Here is a 19,901-nt window from a genome sequence, read left to right as displayed (position 1 = left end):
TAAAACTTTTCCTTCCTCCAAGAATATATATATAGTTCAAATGGCTCTGAGCACTATGCGACCATAGCAACTGCGCAGTTCCAGAACCACTGGGTCACAACGGCCGGCATATATATGAGTACCATGTCTGAGAGGGATATATTCCTTTTCATTAAAAGTACCTGACTGAAAATGTGGCATCAGCTGCTCCTTTTTGCCTTTCTGAGTTGCTTTAAAAATTTCCAAATAGCCATCATATGCACTCTTTCTACCCTTCAACTCACCTCTCACTCCCACAAGCTCCGCCAACTGTTACCCGCCCACAATAACTAGGTCAATGGTGTAAGTCTCTCATACCCAACCACTCTGACTTGCCCATCCTCACTCACTCATTCAACTGATCTCACTGTCATTATATCTTTATGTCTCTGTGTTAATAACCCTCTCTCACACCCCATGGCCACAGTCTTCTTCGTCCTGTCCTACTAATATTGTCTCCTCTCGCTGTTACTGCCTCCCTCCTGCTCTGTCTCATTTAGACCTTCTCACAGGTGGTGTCTTATCACTGTCACTATCTCCCTCTTCCTCGCTGTTAGCGGCATAGAATCGGTCTCTCATTATCACAGGCTCTCATCCAGTTCCACTTTCTCCTTCTCTTTATTCCTCTCCAAATGGCACTACTTTCTTCAGCCTTTTCTTAACACTGCCCTGTCACTGTCAACTGTGTTCTATTGTCTACTTCTACTGCCATCCCCCTCCCCCCCCCAACCCAATCCTTTCTGTTTTACTGCCTTTGTCTTCTTTGCTCTTTCTATACGACAGCCTTTTTCTACCGTCTTCCATTTTTTATAACCCTTCCGTCGCTTTCCTACTGCCACTGCGTCTTTCTCTCTCGGCATAAATATGCAAGAATACGTTGGCATGACGAAGCTTTGGGAAAATTATTGAAAGTGTTGAGGCACGTAGAATGATGTATCTGGTGTTCAACTTCTCAGTCAGAGTCTTTTAATAAACAGAAGCATATTCACTGTTTATATGTTTCTATAGGAACGTTTTTTCCGCTGGTTTCCTTCCTGTCCCCAGCGACAGCAAGGTATGTCACTCATACGAAAAGATCTTCATTAATCAGAAAAATTTTGGTAGTTTGTGTATGTGAAATTTAAATAACGCAAAACTATATAATTTTACATCTGAGATCAGGTTTTCTGTCCACAAAACGTTTTCATGTCCTTGAGTAGGGCAACAAGTTGGGGTTCCCAAAACCACTTCTGGTGATAATGGATAACCTTTGCAGCACATTTCTCCGTGCTACATCACCTCACAAACAACGTTTACCATTATAAGGGAACGTATAGGTACGTATGCAACAGCATTCGCTATTAGTGTGTTACAAAACGCCGGACACATTTGCGTGTGTAAGTAGGGTAATTGTGAACCTCTGTAACTCAGGAACGGATAGGAACAGGAAGAAAATTTTCAACCTTTTTCGTGATCGGGATGTTGGAAATATATGGTAAAAATTACAGCCATTTTCTGTGCATTGTCCTCTTGGAATCAGCACTCGGTTTTGGTACTCAAAAATCCTCTTTTTGGGGTGTTTCTCGACAATGGATAACGATTGTGGAAAGCAAGAAGACGGCGCTTCTATAGAAATTCACAGAGAATGGTTAAATTTTGAGCAGTTTTCCACTGTTATTTATTGTGTAGATTTCGCCTCAACCAGATTTTCAGTGTGTCTTTACATTTAGAATCAGGGTAACTTTGAACCCCTGTAACTAGAAAACGGATACAGATATCAAGGAAACCTTCAAGGTTGTTCGAGATTGGGATATTAGGTATATATCGTAAAAAGTTCAGCCATTGGGAATGCATAACGGTGTTGGAATCCAAGGCTCGGTTTTAGTAACCAAAAACTAGGTTTCTCAGAAATCACTCATGAACTAAATGGTGCATTGATAAGCTCATTATAGCTCACCGTACACCACATGTAATGGAAAGAGTACCAATCATCTTACACCATTTGCCTGCGCTGGTTGGGGGACTGATGACCTTAGGTGTTTAGTCCCCCCTTAAACATCCCAACAACCACCACCTGCGCTGGAAGAAGGCTGTAATAATCAAACTTTACTCATGTACTGTAGGATAGTTACAGTAGAACGCACATTCTGTTATGTATACAAAGGATCCGTAGCCCAAGGGTTACCAGAATACTTCAACTCATCATTATATAACCAACAGCACCCAGCATATGAGCCCAGGGAAAACATTTATATGCGTAGCGTTTGGGAACGTATTAGGTAGCTTAGGCTGTCACATACGTGCCAATACGTTTTTTCATGGTGCCATTAATGAGAAAGTAAGAATTTACTAATATGGTTTGAAGAAAATCTCTTTCTTGCAGTCAGTGTTTGGTGCAGATTTGTTTCTTTCATTCCAGCCAGGGAGCCAATAAATTTTCGCCAGACTACCTATTTCTGTGCATTACATCCGATTTCATGATCAGATCAAAACAGCAGAAGCTGTACATTTTTCTGATATAATATAGACATAGTGACGTCATCTAAACATGTAAACGAAATTAGTTAACTTTTCATATTCGATGATTACAATTTGGTTTAAGCAGATTAGGATAATGTAAGGTTCGCGTCCAATTAATCACATCTGAAGATGCTCATTATGGACCGAAATCGACAGTTTATTGAGATCAACGACTGGCATTAAAGAAACGAATTCAATACTTCCTGGATCACTTTAAGCCCTTTGTACGATGCTAACCATTCGAAGATACCATATCTCTACTCAGTCGTGAGTAAAGCTTTTATAATAATTCATAGTGTCATCGTAAGCAGTATTTTAGTATTTACCTGTGCCGTTCTTATTTAACTTGCTGTCGTCGATCCCCTGAAACAGAAAACAACACCTGTCAGATTATACGTGTTTCATAAAGTCCAATAGAAATTTAGTTGTTAGGAAAACTGTCATATGCTTAAACAATCATTGCACAGATACATCTTATGTACTTTGCGGTGGCCTTGTCATGATTAAAAAGAAATAAAAACGTAGGAGACTATAAAAAATTTGTGTTAATTACGACGTATTAGCACTTGATAGTTGAATGGGTACAGTAGACATCCGTAGGGTTCTTCGAAAATTGCGAAATTAATATTGCGTATACCTGACGTCTTTCTTTTCTTCGCTGATTTTGATGACAATTTTTTGTCATAAACAAGAGGTATAACGTCAAAACTGGGTGAACTCAGTTGTTCAGGATTATAAACGTATAACTCTCTTTATTAATATCAAACTGAAAACAAAATCATACTTACAACTCACATCATGAAACTTGAAACATGAGAAGAAACACTTAATCAGAACACTGAACAGTGAACAAATATACTGTACACAGATAAAGTTTAAGCTTTATTTTGATTAGACTTTAAATTAACAATGAACTGTGCGAATGATTTCAGATATATTACGGAAGTACTTGAAACGATGTGATACGACAACGCGATTCCCGGCGGGGTCAGGGATTTTCTCTGCCTCGTGATGACTGGGTGTTGTGTGATGTCCTTAGGTTATTTGGGTTTAAGTAGTTCTAACTTCTAGGGGACTGATGGCCATAGCTGTTAAGTCACATAGTGCTCAGAGCCAGTTTTGAACGACAACGCGAAATAAGATTTATGCAGGGAATACCATACGATCTATTGTATCAGATACACGACGATCGAAATAGAAGTGCAGTACCAAATCTAAACATGCAAAACTGGATTCTAATAACATAAAGAATGAGCATACACGCGAAACTTTGATGAAAAATGCTTGAGGCCGTGCTGAAAAGTAATGACTTCGAATTTATGTGTGAAAACTCTCAAAAATTTTTAAATAAAGCAAACGTTATTATCATTCTACGTATTTATTCTTGATGTCTACATATTTATTCTTCAACAAATTTATTAATTTTCTGCATATTTGTTCTTGATGTCTGCATATTTATTGCTCAATATAGTTAACCTGGTAATGAACACATTACCGGCAACGAGAGACCAGTTTGTTCACATCGTCACAGTGGAATGTTTGACTGTTGGCGCGGTCACAAACTCACATCGGCTTGGGCCGCTTCATCGCTATCAAAGTAAGGTCCTCAAAGCTGTTGTTTGAGGACTGAAAACAAATGTTAATCGATTGGGGCTAAGTCGGAACTGTCTGGAGGGTGATCGATGACAGTGAACCCAAGAAGGCGTAAGACTGTTTCAGATGTCGCAGCGCTAGTGTGTGGTATGACATTGCCATGCTGAAGGAGATGGTGTTGCATGTATCCACAAACTCTTTGATTTCGAAACTAGATTACAGAACAGTACTTTCCCCGTATCGGAGTATTCACCTTACACACCCGTATGTTACCCGCTACAATTCGGCGCCCTCTAGCGGCTGAGAGTCGCAAATATGTAAACATCTTTATTCTTCAAGATATATATGTGTTATTTAAAAAATATTAAGAGCTTTGACATAAAGAATCTGAGGCATTACATTTCAGCTCGGTCTCGAACCTTTCGCCAGATAAATGAAGTAATTTCTAGATGATTGCATTTTGCAGGGAGAGTAAATGTGTAAGACGGTATCCGTTTTTCATGAACTAAGAATCCATACGAAATGATAATATTGATAATAGGTTCAACACTCAATGCACGTGTGCAATAGTTTAGTTTTCAAAATTGCTGGGATATTAACATTCTAAAATTTTAAACTGATACAGTTACGCCGATAATACTCTGATGGCCATGGAAGAAAGTAAGGGGTCAATAGACAGAAACCACTGAAAACGTCATTGTAAATGGTAATAAGGTGGTTCTCGTCCGAATGACTTCTGTGAATTTCGACTGTAGAGGCTTCAGGATTGCAAACGTCAAAAACAAGAAAAAGGAAACAAACAATCATTTGATACAAGTTTTGTGTTTAACTTGTACAGATCGGAATGGGCTTGAATGTTAATGTAACTCGGAAGATATCTGGACAAGCGTGAAGCAAGTGTCAGTCAGGGTAAGGAGAGGTAATTATCAACGAATTTAATTCTAGTCTACACATACGTAGGTAGAAGGTAATAATTAGAAATACTTTTCATGCCAGTTGTTATAAATGTAATTTTTAAGAACATATCTCGTGGTGAAACTACGGGCTGGTTTAAACTACTTTATAAATGGACACAAACAGTTGTGACCGCAAAAAAATTTATTCCGACGGTAACCGGTTTCGGTCAGTTTTTTGCCATCTTCATAACTTCATACCATGATTGTATAGGGCGACGGTGAATGGAGTGGGGTTGTAACTCCCAAAAATGTCAACAGCTCAAGATATAGTTTCTTTTGGTGGACGGGTTTGAATCACTTGTAAGAACTTTAATATGATTCAAATTTGGAAGGGATGAATATGAGAAGAGTTGCTGACAAACAACCTCTTATATGTCGCTACAGAAGTGTGTCACCCCAAGTATTTTATTTGTTTTTGGCACAGTTCAAATAACGACAGCTCAGGAATGGGCTAGTAATTTATTTAAAACAGAGTGGTTGTGACACAGAGACTTTCGGAGACATTTAGAACATGTAGCGAAGACTGTGGTCCCTAGCTGTGCAGCCTAAAATCATTACAAAGAAAGAAAAGAAGAGAGAGAGAGAGTAAAAGAAAATTAAAACTGCGTTCCCAATTACGAAATCGAGATACTTATGCAGTTACTAATTCATGGTAGGAATCACGATGTTGTAAGCACTTAAATAAGAAGGACGTTGAACCTAATTTGCTTGTTTATCTCGTACATTAAGTGTAATTTTCCCACGCCAACTAAAGCCACCAATAGCGTGTCTAAGTTTGCCTAGCATATTTTCGTGGTTACCAGTCATTTTATTCTTAAATCACTGAAGGTGGCATAAGTCTGCAGAAGATTCAGTGGCCGTTAGTTCAAATTCAAGCCGAGACAATGATTGGGTGAAGGGACAGCAACCTGTCCCTCAGGCAGTGTTGGCGCCGCTTGCACGAACACCAACCTGCGCACCTGCGGGGAGAACTAACCCTCAGAAAAAAGATTAAGTGTCTCTCTCCATTCCCGCTTCTAACTAACTTGGCTGCGGAGGACTTCCTGCTGTCGGAGGAAACACACAGTGTGCGTGGATGTGAAGTAACAGAAATGCCGAGAGGCGCCCTCTCAGCTTCAGTCCGTTACAGTTCTTTACCTCGTGGCCAGCTGACATGCGATGCCATATTTCATGGTACATGTGCTTGTATCCGTCTCTTTGGGTACGTCAGTGTACTGTTACGTTCACCTTTAGCTGAGTCGTTTGAGGTACAAGGCTCGTAGCACTTACGTCCGTATTTAAGCTGCAAATACGCGATTTGGACCGCAATGAATTAGCTTCGTTGGATTTGCAATGGTAGAGCGGTTATTTTTGCCTCTCTGTCTCCGTCTGCGTGCTCGGAGCACGTCTTTACGCATAGCTCATTATCTTAGTTTTTAATTCTGTTCCTGGAGTTCCGTCTCTAAATTATCGCATCAGTATTCTTTTTTGGGACTGGACCTCGTACCATTATACCTTCAGCCTGACTGTTATTCACCTGTAGTCTCCCCCTCTTCCCTTCAATAATCAGTTAACTGTAACAGCCAATCTCAATCCCTGCAAGACGAAAATAAAATCCTGGTGACACAAACATTCATAGCGTTGGAGATTATCAAGTGAGGTAACTTGAATCTGGTGGTAGGGAAGACGCTAACAGGTGTAATACTCTTACGATGCTTTCACAATACCTTCTAAGCTAACCGATCTACACTGCGATGGAACTGAATATTTCAAGTGAGGGTTTTAACTAAATGCCTTTCAACTTCCGTAAAGCGATGTCTCGACACCAATGACTCTAACTCGGTAAAAAATATGTTTATCAGTTACCTTCATGAGATTTGTCTGCACAATTCCTTCATGATCGTCATTCTGTCATCGAAGAATTTCATCAACGTGGACCAAAGTTGGTTATTGTCCCGAAAGACATCGTTGCTGCACGCAATGTTAGAGTTAATAATATACAGCTGAAGAGGTTGCCTACGTAACAGCTTCCAGAAGCGAAAAAAATTTTATTTTCAGTATTTCATATAATTGTAGACCTAGTTTAAAAAATTGAAAAAAGGCTTGATTTTCTAATTTGCGGAATAAACTTCGATTCTTTGCAGTAGCGTAACCCAGGGAGCTCAAATGACCCAGACTACGTTAAGGTGACAAAAGACATTGAATAGCGATACGCACTTGTACAGATGTCGGTAGTATCGCGTACATAATTTATAAGGGCCAGTGCATTGGCGCAGCTGTCATTTGTACTCGGGTGATTAGCGACCTGAAACAAAGTTAATACATAATTTTAACAAATTTCAAACTTCGTTTTCGCTGACAGCCCCACAGTGTAATGGACGGAAAAAAATATATCGCCTACTAAATTCTTGCTGTTCATACAGTAAAACTCCCCCCCAACCCCCGAACCCCCCCCCCGCCCCCCACCCTATGAACAATGGACCTTGCCGTTGGTGGGGAGGCTTGCGTGCCTCAGCGATACAGATAGCCGTACTGTAGGTGCAACTACAGCGGAGGGGTATCTGTTGAGACGCCAGACAAACGTGTTGTTCCTGAAGAGGGGCAGAAGCCTTTTAAGTAGTTGTAGGTGCAGCAGTCTGGATGATTGACTCATCTGACCTTGTAGCACTAACCAAAACGGCCTTGCTGTGCTGGTACTGCGAACGGCTGAATGCAAGAGGAAACTACAGCCGTTATTTTTCCCGAGGGCATACAGCTTTACTATATGGTTAATGATGATGGCGTCCTCTTGGCTAAAGTATTCCGGAAGCTTGCACAGGATAGACTAGTATGGAGACCTGCATCAAACCAGTCTCAGGACTAAAGATCACAACAACAACAACAACACAGTAAAACCTCAGAAACAGTAATGACCTAATTTATTAGTTCATTAATACTAGCTCTATTCACATCACAGTTTGCAGAAGGCACCAATATAAACAACTGTATGCACCTTTAAAACTGTATCACTGCACGACTCACAGTCCAGGAGATACGACACCATGAAAATGAGCTTTCAAATTGCTAGGACTAAACTGATCCGGTGTTTCATAAAGACAGTACATTACGACTTATAGCAAACTGTGAACAAAATTTGGAAACCTTACTAAGCTTTTTCTCCCTTAGAGCTAAACAATCGTTTGAAAGGGAAACAGCTTATCAGTTACTAAATGTTAGTTGATCCTGCGGTGAATCTTCAGCATCAAGCATGAATTTTCAATTTATTATTTCTTAACTATTAACTCTATTCGTCTCCCATTGTGAAGACACTTAACATACTTGCAATAGTATATCAATGTTCGGCACATAGATTACAGGGAATACAAGACTTCCTGGAAAAAATGCAAATAGTTCTAATTTTTTTACCCATTCGTGAAGTAATCAGGCATTTAAAGCTGCTCTGCATTTGAGAGGTGGACGCTGAAAAAAATCTAGGAGTGGTCAGTGGCGTGATGGGAGGGCGCAGGAGGAGACAGGGAGTAACAGGTTAAAAGCATTAGGGGGTGGTTCACCGCGATGCATCCTGAGACAAGTTGGAACCAACAACACTACTTTCGATTTTACGTATTTATCTATGAGAAATATCCGTTCTCTATAGATTTCACACAACTGCACCGGAGCTCGAGAAGAGGCTCGTATCAACCGATGTAAGCAATTGGTCAAAACATTCTACTGTGGAAATGCTTAGTTCTCCTATAACACCTTAACATCAACAGAATCTTGGGTATATTCTTACGAGGCGGAAGCCTATCTGTAGTTAACTGTTTTGATTTTCCGAGGTAAAAGGAAAGCAATAAAAGTGGATCGTTCCCGAACTTATTTCTATATAATGAAGATTTATTCCTTCGACCGCGACCATTGCTTTAGGACAAGGGTCGCGGAATATTAATATTTTAAGATGTGCTTCATTTTCAATGACATTGGTGGACTAGACCGTGAGCAAAGTAAAGTTGACGGCTTACCACAGGGGAACAGGCGAAAGTAGCGCGGCCACTGTGGGGTTAGAAGATCTAAGAGGGAGAATTCACAGGCATGCGCCATAAGTACCGATCAGCCAGTACGGTGCAAATTTTTAGGCGGGAGCAAACGCCGATTCGTGAAAGCGCAATTTAGAGACAGTCATCGTCAAATGCGGTAAATATTAGGTAGCAAGGAATATGAAACTGAATTAAGGGTGTTGCAATAAAGTGCAACGAGTAGAGGAAAAACGACATTTAAAACATTTAGTAAACATTTGAGATCATCTCTCTCAATGCATAATGCATTTAAATACACTCCTGGAAATTGAAATAAGAACACCGTGATTTCATTGTCCCAGGAAGGGGAAACTTTATTGACACATTCCTGGGGTCAGATACATCACATGATCACACTGACAGAACCACAGGCACATAGACACAGGCAACAGAGAATGCACAATGTCAGCACTAGTACAGTGTATATCCACCTTTCGCAGCAATGCAGGCTGCTATTTTCCCATGGAGACGATCGTAGAGATGCTGGATGTAGTCCTGTGGAACGGCTTGCCATGCCATTTCCACCTGGCGCCTCAGTTGGACCAGCGTTCGTGCTGGACGTGCAGACCGCGTGAGACGACGCTTCATCCAGTCCCAAACATGCTCAATGGGGGACAGATCCGGAGATCTTGCTGGCCAGGGTAGTTGACTTACACCTTCTAGAGCACGTTGGGTGGCACGGGATACATGCGGACGTGCATTGTCCGGTTGGAACAGCAAGTTCCCTTGCCGGTCTAGGAATGGTAGAACGATGGGTTCGATGACGGTTTGGATGTACCGTGCACTATTCAGTGTCCCCTCGACGATCACCAGTGGTGTACGGCCAGTGTAGGAGATCGCTCCCCACACCATGATGCCGGGTGTTGGCCCTGTGTGCCTCGGTCGTATGCAGTCCTCATTGTGGCGCTCACCTGCACGGCGCCAAACACGCATACGACCATCATTGGCACCAAGGCAGAAGCGACTCTCATCGCTGAAGACGACACGTCTCCATTCGTCCCTCCATTCACGCCTGTCGCGACACCACTGGAGGCGGGCTGCACGATGTTGGGGCGTGAGCGGAAGACGGCCTAACGGTGTGCGGGACCGCAGCCCAGCTTCATGGAGACGGTTGCGAATGGTCCTCGCCGATACCCCAGGAGCAACAGTGTCCCTAATTTGCTGGGAAGTGGCGGTGCGGTCCCCTACGGCACTGCGTAGGATCCTACGGTCTTGGCGTGCATCCGTGCGTCGCTGCGGTCCGGTCCCAGGTCGACGGGCACGTGCACCTTCCGCCGACCACTGGCGACAACATCGATGTACTGTGGAGACCTCACGCCCCACGTGTTGAGCAATTCGGCGGTACGTCCACCCGGCCTCCCGCATGCCCACTATACGCCCTCGCTCAAAGTCCGTCAACTGCACATACGGTTCACGTCCACGCTGTCGCGGCATGCTACCAGTGTTAAAGACTGCGATGGAGCTCCGTATGCCACTTCAAACTGGCTGACACTGACGGCGGCGGTGCACAAATGCTGCGCAGCTAGCGCCATTCGACGGCCAACACCGCGGTTCCTGGTGTGTCCGCTGTGCCGTGCGTGTGATCATTGCTTGTACAGCCCTCTCGCAGTGTCTGGAGCAAGTATGGTGGGTCTGACACACCGGTGTCAATGTGTTCGTTTTTCCATTTCCAGGAGTGTATAAGTAAAATTATTGTTATTAATGAATTAACCATCTGGTCACACATACAACACAACCCGCACTAAGCCGTGTACCTAGTTTGATAGCTTGCTTCCGGTGAGCTGGACAAGTTTTTGCCGGCTACAGAGTCTTTTGTGTTGTCCCTGATGGTAGAGAAGGAAGGCAGGAGGGTAGTCGGGACTGAGCGGCTATGGCGAGTGGCGTTTGCGGTGGATCCTAGCTACCTCCTAAAGAGCAACTGGTCATCGTGGCTGGCACACCATTTTTCTTGTGTGAGCGTTGGCGGTCGGCGTTCCCCGTTCAGGGCGGTGATACTGCTGACGTGCGTGCTGCGGCAGCCTAGTCCTGCCCTGGCTGTACTCGATAGCGCGGTGCGCGCAATCCTCTCGGAGAATTTGGTGCAATTCGGCAAAGCCCCCTCGTCTTACCCCTTCTGCACTAACGGAACGCCTTCACCACAGGATGTTGCCGGGCACCAGGTCAGCGCCTTCTTCGGGTTCCTTGGTCGAGGAAAGAGCCCAGTTCCGCTTCCTTATGTTTATGCCGAACATTACTTCCATGTTCTCCAGAGACTTGCCTCCTTTCCCTGCTGTTCTTTGTGTTTGAAGAAACTAGGCGCCGGCGTCCCAATTGATTTTTCAATCTTTTAGGTTGCGTCATGCTCAAATGTTTTCCATTTAATGTATTTTGAAAGGGTTTGTAACATCTACTCAACTCTCTCTTGTGATGAATTGTGGGTTACGTCTAGAGTAAATGTTATCGAAAAGATTTTTGGGCTGCCAATTCTAAGTGAGGTACAGCCTATTGTTTTGGTGATTTAATTTTGAAGCCTAAAGACCTGTGCCGGATTATAAATCACATTTTGTCACAATGTTGGTCTTAAGAAAAGTGATCCGCTTAATTCAGTGGAACTGACTTGTTTCTTGTAGCCAACAAGTTCTTTTCCGCCTTGGATACCAGAACGCTTGCCGCTGTTAAATAATATCTAAGAGTGTGCGAAAACAACTCCATGAGGACAACTGAGGTCCTTGAGAACCTTTTATTTGATCAGCAAGCTAAGAGGCCCTTTGTATACCCTGGGTGGTGGAAACTAGTTTGAAGGGGGCTTCCGCATTTATAAAGTTTGTGGTGATATTTGTTCCGCACTTAAGATACTAATAATGTAGATCTTCGGCCGGCAGAAATTCCGGGTTTAAGTGTGTACCTCGCTTGAACTGTTAACTTTAAGTAGCACAGCAAGAAAAGCCACCTTCTATTGCGCTTAAACTTAATTTAATATTAGTTGTTGGGCGGCTTGTTGTCATGTGGCAGCACATTCCGAAAGCTTCTATTCTCTTCTTGTCTAAACTATCTATTATCCATGTTTCACTTCCGTAAATGGCTACACTCCATACAAATACTTTCAGAAAGGTTTCCTGACATTTAAATCTATACTCGGTGTTAACAAATTTCTCTTCTTCAGAAACGCTTTCATATGCAATGCCAGTCGACATTTTATATCCTCTCTTCTTCAACCATCATCAGTTATTTTGGTCGTCAAACAGCAAAACTCGTCTACTACTTAGCAAAACTCGTCTGCTACTTTAAGTGTCTCACTTCCTAATCTAATTCGCTCAGCATCACCTGATTTAATTCGACTGCATTCCATAATCCTCGTTTTGCTTTTGTAGACGTTCATCTTATATCCTCCTTTCAACACATCGTCTGTTCCGTGCAGTTGCACTTCCAGGTCCTTTATTGTCTCTGGCACAATTACAATATCATCCGCAAACCTCAAAGCTTATATCTCTTCTTCATGGGTTTTAATTCTTACTCGACATCTTTCTTTTTTCTCCTTTACTACTTGCTCAATATAAGATTGAACAGCGTCGGGGATAGGCTTCACCTCTGTCTCACTCCCTTCTCAACAACTGCCTCCCTTTCATGCCCCTCGGCTCTATAAGAGCTGCCATCCGATTTCTGTAAATATTGTAAATAGCCTTTCGCCCCCCTGTATTTGACCCCTGTCACCTTCAGAATTTGAAGGAGAGTGTTCCAGCCACAATGTGAAAATCTTTCTCTAAGTCTACAAATCCTGGAAACGTAGGTTTGCGTTTCCTTAATCTATCGTCTAAGGTACGTCGTACGGTCAGTGTTGCTTAGCGTGTTCGAACATTTCTACGGCGTCAAAGCTAATCTTCCCGGATATCGGCTTCTACCTGTTTTTCCATTCGTCTGCAAAGAATCAGTGTTACTGTTTTGCAGCCGTGACTTATTAAACTGATAGTTCGGTAATTTTCACACTTGTTAACACCTGCTTTCTTTGGGATTGGAATTAGTATATTGTTCTTGAAGGCTGAGGTTATTTCGCCTGTCTCATACCTCTTTCTCACCAGATGGTAGAGTTTTGTCATGGCTGGCTCACCCAAGGCTACCAGTAGTTCTAATGGAATGTTGTCTACTCCCCGGGCCTTGTTTCGACTTAGGACTTTCAGAGCTCTGTCAAGTTCTTGACGCAGGACCATATCTCCCATTTCATCTTCATCAACGTCCTCTTCCATTTCCATAATATTGCCCTGAAGTACATCGCTTTGTATACTCCTCCCACCTACTGATTTCCCTTCTTTGCTTAGAACTGCTTTTTCATCTGAGCTCTTGATATTCATACTTGAGGTTCTCTTTTCTTTAAAGGTCTCTTTAATTTTCCTGTATGTGGTATCTATCTTACCCCTAGTGATATATGCGTCTACATCCTTACATTTGTCCTCTAGCCATCCCTGCTTACCCATCTTGTGCTTCCTGTCGATGGAATTTTTGAGACGATTGTATTCCTTTTCGCCTGCTTCATTTATTTAGTTTTTGTATTTTTATCTTTCAGCGACTAAATTTTATATCTCTTCTGTTACCCAAGGATTTCTACTAGCCGTCGTTTTTTTATCTACTTGTTCCTCTGCTGCCTTCATTATTTCATATCTCGAAGTTACCTATTCTTCTTCTACTGCGTTTCTTTCCCCCGTGCTTGTAATCGTTCCCTATTGCTCTCTCTAAAACTCTCTACAACCTCTAGTGTTTTGAGTTCATCCAGGTCCCATCACCTTAAATCCCAACTTTTTGCACTTTCATTAGTTTGAGTCTATAGTTCATAACCAATAAATTGTGGTCAGAGTCCACATCCGGCCCTGGAGACGGCTTACAATTAAAAACAAGGTTCCTAAATCTCTGTCTTATCATTACATAATCTGTCTGAAATACACTCCTGGAAATGGAAAAAGGAACACATTGACACCGGTGTGTCAGACCCACCATACTTGCTCCGGACACTGCGAGAGGGCTGTACAAGCAATGATCACACGCACGGCACAGCGGACACACCAGGAACCGCGGTGTTGGCCGTCGAATGGCGCTAGCTGCGCAGCATTTGTGCACCGCCGCCGTCAGTGTCAGCCACTTTGCCGTGGCATACGGAGCTCCATCGCAGTCTTTAACACTGGTAACATGCCGCGACAGCGTGGACGTGAACCGTATGTGCAGTTGACGGACTTTGAGCGAGGGCGTATAGTGGGCATGCGGGAGGCCGGGTGGACGTACCGCCGAATTGCTCAACACGTGGGGCGTGAGGTCTCCACAGTACATCGATGTTGTCGCCAGTGGTCGGCGGAAGGTGCACGTGCCCGTCGACCTGGGACCGGACCGCAGCGACGCACGGATGCACGCCAAGACCGTAGGATCCTACGCAGTGCCGTAGGGGACCGCACCGCCACTTCCCAGCAAATTAGGGACACTGTTGCTCCTGGGGTATCGGCGAGGACCATTCGCAACCGTCTCCATGAAGCTGGGCTACGGTCCCGCACACCGTTAGGCCGTCTTCCGCTCACGCCCCAACATCGTGCAGCCCGCCTCCAGTGGTGTCGCGACAGGCGTGAATGGAGGGACGAATGGAGACGTGTCGTCTTCAGCGATGAGAGTCGCTTCTGCCTTGGTGCCAATGATGGTCGTATGCGTGTTTGGCGCCGTGCAGGTGAGCGCCACAATGAGGACTGCATACGACCGAGGCGCACAGGGCCAACACCCGGCATCATGGTGTGGGGAGCGATCTCCTACACTGGCCGTACACCACTGGTGATCGTCGAGGGGACACTGAATAGTGCACGGTACATCCAAACCGTCATCGAACCCATCGTTCTACCATTCCTAGACCGGCAAGGGAACTTGCTGTTCCAACAGGACAATGCACGTCCGCATGTATCCCGTGCCACCCAACGTGCTCTAGAAGGTGTAAGTCAACTACCCTGGCCAGCAAGATCTCCGGATCTGTCCCCCATTGAGCATGTTTGGGACTGGATGAAGCGTCGTCTCACGCGGTCTGCACGTCCAGCACGAACGCTGGTCCAACTGAGGCGCCAGGTGGAAATGGCATGGCAAGCCGTTCCACAGGACTACATCCAGCATCTCTACGATCGTCTCCATGGGAGAATAGCAGCCTGCATTGCTGCGAAAGGTGGATATACACTGTACTAGTGCCGACATTGTGCATTCTCTGTTGCCTGTGTCTATGTGCCTGTGGTTCTGTCAGTGTGATCATGTGATGTATCTGACCCCAGGAATGTGTCAATAAAGTTTCCCCTTCCTGGGACAATGAATTCACGGTGTTCTTATTTCAATTTCCAGGAGCGTATTCCAGTGTCTGAAGGCCTATTACACATATACAACCTTCTTTCACGATTCTTAAACCAAGTGTTAGCTATAATTAAGTTATGCTGTGTGCAACATTCTACCAGGAGGCTTACTCTTTCATTCCTTAATCGCATTCCATATTCACCTACAACTTTTCCTTCTTTTCGATTTCCTACTATCGAATTCCAGTCCATCATGACTATTAAATTTTCGTCTCCCTTCACCATCTGAATAATTTCTTTTATCAAATCATACATTTCTTCAATCACTTCACCATCTGTCGAGGTGGTTGGCATATAAACTTGTACTATTATAGTAGGCGTGGGCTCTATGTCTATCTTGGCTACAATAATGCGTTCACTATGCTTTCCGTAGTAGCTTACCCGCGTACCTGTTTTCTTATTCATTATTAAACCTACCCCTGTTTGATTTTGAATTCATAGCCCTCTATTTACCTGACCAGAAGTCTTGTTCCTCGTGACACTGAATTACACTAATTCCCACTACATCTAACTTTAATCTATAGATTTCCGTTTTCAAATTTTCTAACCTCCTTTCCCGAATAAGGGATCTGACATTCCACGCTCCGATCCATAGAACACCAGATTTCTTTCTTCTGATAACGGCGTACTCTTGAGTAATTCTTGCCCGGAGATCCGAAAGGGGGACTATTTTAACCTCCGGATTATTTTAGCCAAGAGCACGCCGTCATCATTTAACCATATAGTAAAGCTGTATGTCCTTGGAAAAATTTACGTCTGTAGTTTCCCCTTGTTTCCAGTCGTTCGCAAAACGAGGACAGTAAGGCTAGATCAGTCAACCATCCAGACTGTGGCCTCTGCAACTACTGAAAAGGCTGCCGCCCCTCTTCAGGAACCTGTTGCACCTAAGGTACGGTTATTTGAATCGCTGAGGCACGCAAGCCTTCCACCAACGGCAAGGTCCATGGTTCTTGGAGGTCGCTTCTGGAATTTCACGCCGTATGGCTTTTCATAAGGGTGAAACCTCAAATTTAATCTTAGATATTGTTTTAAGGTGAGCGACCAGGGAGACAACCAAAGACCGTCTTGCCGGCATAGAACGTGCTCAACTGGTGGGGCGTGAGCTATCGAACTCGGCGTAAGGCTCAAACACTTTGTCACTCAACGACAACCACAGATTTGTGGACGCAGAGGGTGGCAGAATTATAAAACAGAGAATAGTCTACAACAAGTGTTCCGACTGATGTCGAACTACTATAGGTAGTCTATTCCGGGCTCGTAACATGCTAATTTATGTAGATTACTTATTAAGATAAGATGGGTACGTATGCGGCCTGAGATGGCGTCCCACTATCTTAGTATTGGCTGCTTGGCAAATGCTTTAGGCGCGTGAGGGATGGGGCTTGCTGACTGGTTGAGAACAATTAGCTATCTTAAGATCGTCGATGATATTAGAAAAAATAACCGAAGACTTTGTATCATTCTTCAAGATAACAATGCCAGGTGAAACACTGCATTCCACACAGATAATTATCTGGTGAAGATAAACATTTAATTTATGTCGTATTTTCCCGGTTAACTGCCTAATGATTTCTTTTTCTTTACGTGAAGCAAAAGATACAGGTGTAAGGAATGTTGATTTCTTTTACAACCATATTTTGGCATTATTATATTTATGATACGGATACAAGTTATTCCCTGTTTTCAAATTCTGTCGTTTGCAACTGATTTTTTTGAACCGATCACGTTTTGCATTTTCCCACTAGGCATTGTTGGTGGTCTACAATACAGAGAAAATTATTTATGTATATTTATTTTCTTCAGCAATCTGTAGTTACTTGGCAGCCCTTTAAAATACCTAGTTATTTACAAAAAGGTCGTTCTCTACTTTCATTAAAGATAGAGTAAGTGATAAATCATAATCATATATTCGTAAATAATTTCACAGTTAAAATTGCTGCCAGGAATTACTATGGATCACCTAACAAAATACGTGTAGTTGAAGAATTATCTTTATATTATAGACCACACATTCTGTCTATGAAAAACGGCGCATATATTGGCAATGTTTTTCACCTTGTTATTCATTTAAATCTACATTTTTGAGTGCCTTGCCGAGAAGGAAAACAAGAGGATGTGCAAATTTTTTATGGTAATAGTAGTCGATGAGTTTGCACACATTTTCTCCTTCTGACTCTTCTTCACCTTTAAGCCAATAACCTTCTTTGTACTTCTTATGACAGTTGTAGTTCAGCTTATAGTACTATGAGTTAGATCGTAGCAGAGCCCAGGGCTAAGCGAGAAAGCAGGTTTGAGATAGGACGGTGAGGGAGAGACTCCCTGCTGAGACAAAGGGTGCCGTTCCACAAGAGGCCACGCAGACCATGGTCGGTAGCGTGCTGAGGGCAGTTTTTGCCCCTCAAGCTCCTGGTTCGGCGAAGACTCTCAACAAGTATTGTTGTCGCCGTTTCACTGCACTGCAAGGGGAAAGAGCGTTAAGCCGTCGGCGCAAGGACCATGCTGCCGAACGTCAACGTTAAGCGTACCGAGTTCAATGTGCCGCTGAACGCTCAGGAACGATGCGAATTGTGCATATGATATATGTGCCCCAACGAAGTATGCGCGGTCGCAACGCGCTCGAACGGCAGTTGTCGCCTGTATCTGGCTGTAAATCACACTGTTTACGAAATGGGGGGGATTAAATTCCCATGTTAGCTCTATTAAAACGTACTTTTCTCCCTTGTCCAAATGCTATTCAGGTTGTTCTGCCTGCAGTATACATAAATAAAAACTTCATTATCCGTGAAAATATTACAAGGCAAAAAGGAAAGTACCATGTTCAGTTAGTAAGGACATCAGTTAATAGAAGTTCCATTAGAAATAGTGCGTTACAAATTTACAATAGTTCTCCACACCAAATAAAAATTATTTCGTCGTTCTCACATTTTAGTAAAACCATAAGATCATTCATATTTGATCACTGTTCCTACTCAGTAGCCAAATCACTATATGTGAATTACAAAACTTAAAAGGAAAAAAAGGGCAAAATATCTTACTGCAAGTAGTGCGAGATGCCACGTAGATTAAGCCAATCGAACAAACTCATGCCCGAAAAAGAGTGCGCTTATACTTACGTAACGTTGAATATTATAGTATGAACTTGTATTACACTAATAAGAAAGTATCAGAACCTATCAAAAAAAGCGAAGGTAAGAAGAAAAAATATTTGAGGTAAGTGGTTGCGAATCACCAAACGTTCAAATGTTCGCCATCAAACAAATACGTTATCCAATAGGCTAACATTCTGCTATACATGTTAGCACTGTGTCTATCTTGTTACATGACCTGTAAGCTTTAACTGCAGCTATATCACTAATCGAAATATAAATATAACAAATTTTACCAAGAACAATGCGTTTTTAATGGATCCTCAACGCGCTGTTGATTTCAAGTGGCCTACTCTCATAATAAGTAAGTTACAATAATTTTGTTTCATGAATATAACGTTTCTTGTCATTTTATTACAACGAATAGTACAACTAACTGCGGGTTGTCAATAACTCCCCAGTTTGCTGGTGCTCAGAAACGGCATGTATGCATGCGGTCTTTTACTGTAAGCCAATATGGCGCCTCACAAAACAGCGCGGAATTCAGATGGCGTGCAAGTGACGTAATTGGCGTTCTCCAATCTCACTGACCAACGTCCAATCACACATTCAGAATGTCTGACATGGTGGATATAGTTCTGCACGTTAGGAAACACTTTCCATCGTGCTACCCACGCTGTGACGTCAGAAACTTGGCACGTGAACGCTCAACGTTCGGATGCAGGATCCGTGTGCTGACGGCTTTACGCAGCACACGCTGAGGAGCGGGTTCTGTTGAAAGTAATAATCTCAATAATTTCGGCAGAGGGACGATGGAATTCCTCCTCCCGACCATTGCTGTTTTGTATTACTTTTTATAGTGAAATTCTGAACCTAGCGTGAGAACGTCGTGTCTACAGTGACGTGGAGAAAGAGAAATGTCTATTGTCCTAAACGCAACAACATCAAAAGTGCGGTAGGAGGCGCTTCCTTGGCAATCATATAATGAAACAACCCAGAGTAATGGACAGAAATGTGCTTTGTTTTGTAATACAGACTCTCTGCACTGTGCCCTGCTCTATGTTGTTAGAGGCACGCAAGAAATGATGGAGAATGGGGGAATGTAAAGTTTCATAATTTCCAAAGCCAGAATCTGAAGTCTTTCCTTCACTCATTTCCTTCCTTTTACACCCTTCAGCCGTCTCCTATTTTCTGAGACAAGCACATTGCTTTACGAGATTAATAAGTATCTCTCTGTCTGGCTGCCCAGGTAACGGACAAGACGTAGTTCTGCTTGGAAATTAGCAAGTGAAGGCCGGCCATCTGCCTTAGTACACAGCTAAGCAGACAGTTTTATGTTTGAACTTGAGTTGTGGCAGACTAAGCTCTGTTACCCCCTCC

General features: G+C 43.1%; 1 protein-coding gene across 1 annotated transcript in view; it reads right to left on the bottom strand.

Moving 5' to 3' along the window:
* The window catches only part of LOC126199612 (integumentary mucin A.1-like), a 152,275-nt gene that overhangs the window by 115,470 nt on the left and 16,904 nt on the right, over positions 1-19,901 (bottom strand). Inside the window, exon 2 of the mRNA XM_049936539.1 lies at positions 2,844-2,880. Coding sequence (XP_049792496.1) covers positions 2,844-2,880 — 37 coding nt within the window. The remainder of the gene's footprint in view (positions 1-2,843; positions 2,881-19,901) is intronic.

Source organism: Schistocerca nitens, chromosome 8 (assembly GCF_023898315.1).
Source record: "Schistocerca nitens isolate TAMUIC-IGC-003100 chromosome 8, iqSchNite1.1, whole genome shotgun sequence".
NCBI lineage: Eukaryota > Metazoa > Arthropoda > Insecta > Orthoptera > Acrididae > Schistocerca > Schistocerca nitens.
The sequence above is the reverse complement of the archived record's forward strand: the minus strand, read 5'-3'. Positions and strand labels throughout refer to the sequence as shown.